Source organism: Prosopis cineraria, unplaced genomic scaffold (assembly GCF_029017545.1).
Source record: "Prosopis cineraria cultivar Desert tree isolate PC_DT_omini unplaced genomic scaffold, ASM2901754v1 PC1, whole genome shotgun sequence".
NCBI lineage: Eukaryota > Viridiplantae > Streptophyta > Magnoliopsida > Fabales > Fabaceae > Prosopis > Prosopis cineraria.
In genome coordinates, this window is record NW_026555332.1 from 14007828 (window position 1) to 14016773 (window position 8946).

Here is an 8946-nt window from a genome sequence, read left to right on the forward strand (position 1 = left end):
TAGTATTATTATTTTGATAATTATTTTGCTTATTTATAGATATTTTGGTGTTTTGTAATTATTTCATGTTGATTATTATATTCAAAATCGTGACTTAAGAAATGCCACCTAAGACTTCATAGTTATTATTTAAAAACTATTTTATTTAACTAATCTTAGGTGGTGTTTCCTAAATTAGGAAACGCCACCTAAGAGTTTAAATAATTATTATTGTTATCATTATTTTAATAATTATTTTATTTATTTTTAGATATCTTCTTAGTGTTTTGTAATTATATCATGCTAAATATTATATTTAAAAGAAATATTTTATTTTTAAAAAATCTTAGGTGGCATATGTGAACTCAGGACTATTTAAAGGTTTGTATTTATCATTTAGAAATATTAAATTTAAATACCCTATGTATGGGAACATTTGAAAGTGCTCCTGTCTAGTGCGTCTAAGAAAAATGCTCCCGTAGGCTCGCCAACTGGAGCGCTCAATTGCTGAAGCACTTTCTTGAAAAAGTGGACTGCATTGTCATATAGGAGTGTTTTTCTCTATATGTTCTCTTAAAGAGGTGCTTTGTAATGAAAAGAATGGACATGATTTATAAAATCAAGAAAGCCTTATCAAAATTCATCAAAATCTTCAACCACAAAAAGATGGAAGATTGAATATGAACTAATCAACAATAGTTTTGACTATTAATTTTTGAATTTGTATTTTGACTAGTTCAATGATCAGTTCAGCCTTTAATATTTTTATAAATGATGTTGGTGTAAAATCTATATGACTGTAATTGGATTATCATAGTGAGACAGTCTTTTGAGTACTATTAAGAGGACTAGATGTTAGTCAAGGGATCAAATCAAGATAATTCTTGTAGTGTTTGATTCCTCTTCCCTTATATCTCTAACTATATAATTAATTTGCGCAATCGTTAACGTAACTGAAACTGGTTACAGGGATTACCAAACAAGAAGGGTCTGTTTGGTTTCTATTTCTGTTTTTTGTTTCTAAAAATTGTTGTATAATATAGATTTTAGAATTATTTTTCAAGATAAAATAAAATGAAAATTCATTTGGTTATGTTAATTTAAAAAAAATTTAAAATTAAAAAATAAACTGGTAATAATTGTTATAGACAGTTAATGGTGGTGATTTTTTTTATAAAAATGGGTCAAGATAACTAAAATTCCTAATAATAAAAGATAGTGTATTTTTTTTTAAAAAAGTGAAAATGACTTAAACTTGTTTCTATTTTTTTTAAAAAATAAAAACAGTTTTATAAATAATTAAATTGAAAACACTAATCTAAACAATTTTTAAAATTTTTCTATATTCAAAAATAAAAAAATAGCTTTTAAAAATAGAAAACAAACAGATCCAAACACTGATACATAACACACAAAATTCATAGCAAGCAGGTACAGTCTATATAAGTTGAATTATTAAATCTAGAACAATACCAAAAAAAAAAAAACAATTGTCAAATGGAGACTAAATTGGTATTTCATGTAATACATATATACAGAGACAGAGAGAGGGGGCATACAAATAAATCCATAAATAGATTTTATTTAATAAACTCTTACTGCTCAAATGAAGTATAAATACAACAACAATTATTTAATATTTCCAAAAGTAAATCAAAAGACTATATTATCATCACAAATCTGAATTCAGCTTCTCTCCTAATTTGTTCTGTCGTGCCCTATCCCAATACTGCAATAGACAATTGTGCAACGTATTATTAGTACATTGTGTAGGACCACAGAGTACTGTAATACCTTAATAGAATCATGAGATTGAGCATATGCAGTGCAAAACACAATATATCAAGAGAGAAGTTGAAGCTCCATAAATAATCCATATATACATATATATTCATGATAAATCAATAAAATCAATGAAAGAAGTGGTGATGCTTCTTTCCGTGAGCCTCTTCATATTTCTTCTTTGCTTCTTTCTTCTTGTGATGCTCATGAATCGCGTAGCCACCAGCTCCAACAGCAACAGCTGCTGCAATCTCCTCTTTGATCTTGTGACTGTGTGAGTGTTCTGGGTCTTTCTTCGCCTTCTTCTTCTCATGCTGCACAAATAGTTTAATTCGTTTCCTCAAATCATTAAACATGATTATGAACAAAGATTATTACTTGCAGATTAATCTGTGTGTTGAAAGATGTACACAGTTATTTACCAATGCGAAGGCTCCAGCAGTAACAGCTCCCAGCTTCCCAAGATGTTCCTTATGCTTGTGGTGTTTCTCTTCCTTTTTGTAATCAATCTCGCCGGCCGGATTTTCTTTGTGGCGGTGGTTATTGTGTTGGTGGTGGTGGTGATGACCGTCAGGCATGGTGCTTTGTGAATAAGATGTGATTGGTTTTCTCTTGGCCTTCAGTAAGAATACAAGATGATGCGTGCTTACTGCTTTGGATGTGGAGGGTTTATTTGGGAAGCTATGCTATTTATAATTCTATCTTTGCTGATAATTTCTTATGGATTAAGTCAACATTGTTGATAATTCTTCGGAAGGCCATGTGAAATAATAAAATACTCAGAATATACGCGCCAAAAAAACTTCTAGATTTAAAAACATGCTGTGCATATGATACGTACGAATTCTCAGATTTTTAATTTAAACTAGTACTTTTTTAATTCATGTATTTTTAAAATTATGTCCACTTGACTTTTTGGTAAATCATCTTCTATTACAATGATGCAAGACAGTAATAAAACCGTACCAATGTTGTTGGCCAAAAAAAAAACAATTACACCAATATAGTAATAAAATAAAAGTACTAACAATTGGTTCGCATTTTGCATGAAATGATCTGATTACATAAATCATACCATGATTCAAGGTTAATGAATAATAAATCTTCGTCATATAAACTTTATATATATATAGATATAAAAAGTTATAAAATATATATTGAGATGTGCGTATTTGTTAAATCATTATAAACGCAACTTTGAAACAGTCAACTCTAATGGAAGATAAGGGACCACGCGGAAAATAGCGGTTGGAGCTAAGAAATTGTGAAGTTAACAGTTAACACGTCACGCGCTAATCAAAGACGGGGCGTGTGCGTGCGTGTGTAACCCTATTTTGCAGGGAAAATGAAAATGGCAGATTGTGAAAACGTTTATAGCAATTCAAAATCTCAAATCATTGACATGCTTTGAATATAATCTCATCTTTCTTTTTAATTAAAATATCTCTAATTATTAAAATAGATGACATTTTACATTGGTTTTAGAATCAATATAAAAGCATAGATGTAGAAAGTGGTGTAAAAAATTGCTTTTTCAGACTGACTGCTGAGACAGAGCACTTAAGAGATTTAGGAGGAGGAGAAAACATATAGAGAGAAAAGTGCCTGAGCAAGAGTAAGATTATACTCACTGTAAAATATTTTTAATTAAATCTCACCCTTTAATAAAGAAGTTACCTATTTTTTAATTAATTTTATTTTTTCATATTTATTTTTATTAAATATTTTATAAAAAATATAAAGTCATTATTAATATAAGTATTTTAAAAAAAGTAATAATTACATTTCAAAAAACTAAAAATACCTTACATTTTTAAATGGAGGGAGTATATTTTTTTAATTATCTACTTATCAAATTGGTTGTAATTTAATTGGGATATGATAGGAAAAAAATGTTTCTAAACCTGTAACAAGTGTAGATAATCTATTAAAACATTAATTTATTTATAAAATGTCACTGATCAATCAGACCTTTTTACACTTGTTAAAATTAGAGCCGGTAAAAAAAAAAAAAACTAAAACTTCAACTTATTTATAAAATTGCCATCGGTCACACTTTCTACTCTAGTTTGGTCTTGACAGGTGTAAAATCCTTGTGTAAATATTTTTTTGTACAAGTGACTCATAAATTTAAAGAAAATTGGTTTTGTATTGAAGGATGTCGCTTATCAATCCATTGAAAAATTAATTGTGATTTGATAGATATTTTCATAAATTTATATATCACCATTTGTGAATCTTATAAAAAAGTTACTTATGAATTTTTTTGAAGTCAATGGTAAATAGATATTCAAAAAGAAGAGTCTCTAAATCATAGATTTACAATTAAAACCATTAATATCTATTTACAACTTACATTCAATGGATTCATAAATGAAATTATATATATCCATCTTTTACTGCTTCGAGTTCTGAAGGCAGCGTGGAGTGGCGACTTCTAGGCAGATAGGGTGAGACACGCCATTGCATTCCTCTTTGATTAATGGGCTCGTCTGCTATTTCATTGGACGCTATCTCGGCCCAATCAAATTCGGCGGGTCCAAAACATTTTAAGCCGAACAATATTGTAATTTTTTGAATTGGTTTTTAAAATAAAACAAAAAAAAAATCTGTTTGATTATGTTAATTTAAAAATAATTTTAGATTTAAAAAAAACCAACAGTAGAGATCACTTGTAATTATTGGTGATGACTTATAATAATAATTGATCATAATTAATAGTAGCTTTCAATAATCAAATATATAGTGTGCTTTGAAAACAATGAAATAGCTCCAAGGTATTTTCATTTTCTTGTCATTAAATATAAAAAAAGGATAACAATTTTGGAAACATTTAAACACTTACACAAATGATTTTTTTTAATTAATTTTCAACTTCCACATAACTCTAATTTTCAACTATATATCCTTATTCTCTTTAACCGTTTGATTAAGCATTACATGCCAATTCAATGCAATGTATGTCCACTTCTTTTGGGTTTTAGGAAGAAAGAGGAATGGAGACAAAAAGGGTTAGGGTTTTAATCATTTTTAGCAATTTGATTTGATCACCATTACAACAATAAAAAAAAGAAAAAAAAATATTTTCAGGAGCACTTCTTTTTAACCCATCAGAACGTTTGAAAGTGCTCTATATATAGGTGCTCCGATGCGTACGAGAACAAGACTAGAATTCTTGAAATGCAACAAGGTACATTTAGGTACATCTTTACAATATCTAGTTTACTTTCACCTATTTGATTTCAATCGATAAATTTACATTGTTATTATTTTTCAAAGTCCACAATTGAAAATGTATTTTTATTCTGTTCTTTTAATGTAAAAATAATAAAAAATAATAATGTACCTATATATAAATTGTTAAGAATAATCAGCTCTACTGTTTTTCGTTCCGATAATGACATATATTCTAAAATCATTTAAAATAAGATTTGATATTTTTGGAAAAACAACTCTTGATTAATTAGATATTGTCTTTATTGCAGAATCAGGGAACTATGAATGATTGATGATGATCATATATAGAAGAAATTAGTCTTTGGACCAAGAATGGAAAGAAGATTATTTGCTTAGAAACAAAAAGGGAAAAAGAATGGACATGAGTTTTTAAATCAAGGAAATAGAGCCTTATATATCAACATTCAAAAGCTTCAAGTATAAAAAGATAAAAGATTGAATGTGAATAATAGGGAACAAAATAGACGATTAGCCTTGTGTGTTAGAGAATGAGATTATTGTTAATAGTGTAATTAGTTACAATATAGTTTGGATTGTTTTACAACTGTATTGTTGTAATATTCTTTCCAGATTTACTTTACACGTGTCTCATTTGTGTTTGTTGATTTGTAACAATTTGGCTTATATAAAGAAAAATAGTCTTCTTCATTGTCTCCGACGTCCTCACAGTCTCCTTGTATGGTTCGTCCTTCAACTTTTATTGACTCAGTCCTGGTGCACGATGATTCGTCACATCCATACACAATGGCAGCTTCTTCATCTCCTTCCCACGTGCAGTCGTGTGAGCTTGTTAATGTCCATCCAATGGTGACACGGGCTAAGCAAGGAATCTTCAAGCCCAAACATCTTTTTGTTAGGCTTTTATCTACTAAAGATCCGAAATCACTTAAAGTCTTTTATTGAACTGGATTCATTCGCTGATGCACTCTGGTCTCCTCAATGGTAGTTTGCCATGGCTGAAGAATTTACTGCCTTATAGTGGATTCAAACATGGTATTTGGTTCGTCATCCTGCTTCCCAAAAAGTTATTGATTGTCGATGGGTTTTTAAGACAAAGTTCGAGGTAGATGAATCTCTTTTGAAGCACAAGGCGCGACTAGTTGAGAAGGGGTTCCAACAAACCCCAGGTTTCGATTATAGTGAAACTTTTAGTCCAGTGGTGAAGACAACAACGGTACTGTAGTTCTGACTATCCCCGTGACTTTAGGCAGCTTGATATAAATAACGCGTTTCTGAATGGATATTTACTAGAGGAGGTTTACATGTAGTAGCTTGAAGGTTTTATTGATGTGCAACAACCTACTCATGTTTGTAGATTAGTCAAAGCTATCTATGGCTTGAAGCAAGCTCTTTGAGCTTGGTATGAACATTTAAGGCTCACTTGATCTAGTGGGGTTTTCAAAATTCAAGAAGTGATACGTCTCTTTTTATGCTTCGAAGCAATGGATTGACAGTATTTATTTTAATCTTTGTTGATGATATTTTGGTCACTGGTAACAATTCTATTTATCTAAGAGCCTTTGTTCAAAAGTTGAGCAGCTTGTTTTGTTTTCTCTTAAAGATTGGTGGTCAGTTTGCTATTTTTTGGGAATTGAAGTTGCTTGTAATAATTCTAGTCATTATCTCAGTCAATCTAAATATGTGCTTTGATATTTTCCATTGGTTTGACATGCTTGATTCTGCACTTGTCTCCACTCTGATGGTTATTGGTAGACAATTCTCTCTTTCTGATGGTGATCCTCTTAATAATGCCACTAAATACAATATTTTACCACAACTTGACGAGATATAGCTTTCTCCGTGAACAAGTTGAGCCAATTTATGACCAATCCTACGATGTACACTTTTAGGGTGTTAAACATGTTTTAAGGTATCACAAAGGAACTTATCCTTTTGGTTTGCATATCAAACCTTTTCTGCAACTAACCATTAATGCATTTACTGATGCTGCTTGGGCTACTACTATTGATGATAGGAAACCAATGGTTGGATTTGGTGTGTATTTAGGTGATACTTTAGTGACATGGGCCTCCAAGAAATAGAGAATTGTGTCCAGATTGAGCCCTGAGTCTGAGTATCGTGCTTTAGCAGATAAAACAACTGAAGTCAATTGGCTATGTTATTTGTTGCATGAGTTAGGGTGTCCTCCCAATCGACCTCCTACTGTGTGGTGTGATATTCTTAGTGCTAAGGCTTTAGCAGCTAATCTTGTTCAGCATGGTCGTTCAAAACATATTGAAATTGACCTTAATTTTGTTAGAGATCGATTACTAGCCAAGACATTGAATGTTTGGTATATTCCATCCCACAGTCAGATAGCAGATTGTTTTACTAAAGCCTTGCCTCCTTCTCAATTTCAAGCTTACAGAGACAAATTCGGAGTATTTATAACTCACTCTCGATGGGGAATGTTAGAGAATGAGATTATTGTTAGTATTAACAATAATCTCATTCTCTAACAGCTATATTGTTAATAGTGTAATTAATTACAGTATAGTTTGGATTGTTGTACAGCTGTACTGTTGTAATATTCTTTGCAGATTTAATTTAAACATGTATCGTTTGTATTTGTTGATTTGTAAATGTTTGGCTTATGTAAAGGAATACAGTACCCTAGCCTCAGTACCTTGAGCCGAGCATTTTCATTTCTTGTGCCTGATTTTCATCTTTGCGTGCTAAATGATGTGTGCTTTCTGATATATCAATATTAATAATGAGTATTTGAGTGCTTAAGCGTATCTAGCGTGTTGAGAGCATTTCTCTTGCGAATTATTTTTACATATTTATCGTATTTGTTTGGGATGAGATGTGTAAATACCCTAAGAGATAATTTTGAGTGAGTTATGTAAAATCTTGAATTTTAAGAGTTGTAAGTGATCGATCTTGGTGTAAAACTTATTACAAGATTGTAATTGAAACTTGTATATCACGCACACACTGATACATAGGGGTGTTCACGGAACGGGATGGGACCGGGACACCCCCGTCTCGTGTCTTATCCCGAAAAAAAGATCGGGACTGAATTTTGGTCTTGTGTCCCATCCCGTCCCGAAAGTCGCCCATCCCGTTAAGAGTTGGGACGGGACCGGGACAAGATCGGGACGTCCCGCCGTCCCGATAAATGAAATAATATCAAAAAAAGATCTGGATAATAATGTTCATTAAAATTTTAAATTATATAATTTGTTAAGTTTAAAATCAAAATAACACAAGTACATAAATAACAATAATTTAAAATCAATTATTGAATTATATTAATCACCACTACATATTATAATAAAAAATACAAGTGATCTTTATTCTATAAGATTAGCAATAACAGGCAAGTCAAATACAACATCAAATAATTATTCTTCTACTTTAGTAAAGATGTACTAAGCTAATTACTCTTCTAAAAATAAGCAAGAAATATGTTATAAATAAAAGTTATTAAATAGATAGATATAAGAATAAATTATATTAATATAATTAATATATTATAAAAAAGATATCGCCATGTTTACTCCATGCCATTAAAATTATCAATATAAAAACACTTTAGTTTTAAATAAGAATTGTAAGTATTAAAATTATAATTGATATAATTAATATAAGTATAAATTATATTAATATATTTAAAATAAAAAATAATATATATAATATTCGTGATGGGAAGGGACGTTCTGATGGTAATCCCGTGTCCCGTCCCGTCCCAAACCCCTTTCCTGTCCCGTCCCGTAAAGTCTCGTCCCGATTATTTTCGTGCCGGGACAAGACCCGTCCCGATATGATCGGAACGATACCGGGCCAATCGGGATGGATCCTGATTGAACACCCCTACTAATACACACTCACACACAGTTCCTAGCAAGTGCACAGTCAATAAGATAAATTAAATTTGGAACAATACTAAAAAAAGTTGTCGAGTAGAGACTAAATTGGTATTTCATATAGAGAGGGGGGGGGGCA

The 8946-nt window shown here is 30.9% G+C and overlaps 1 protein-coding gene across 1 annotated transcript; it reads right to left on the reverse strand.

Moving 5' to 3' along the window:
• Positions 1–1517: 1517 nt before the first annotated feature.
• Positions 1518–2404, reverse strand: LOC129308579 (abscisic stress-ripening protein 2-like). The gene is made up of 2 exons (XM_054949780.1): positions 2184–2404; positions 1518–2075 (listed from the first exon to the last, which is right to left on the reverse strand). Exons 1-2 carry the CDS (start codon positions 2337–2339, stop codon positions 1890–1892), a joined length of 342 nt encoding a protein of 113 aa, XP_054805755.1. The 5' UTR covers positions 2340–2404; the 3' UTR covers positions 1518–1889.
• Positions 2405–8946: the final 6542 nt, after the last annotated feature.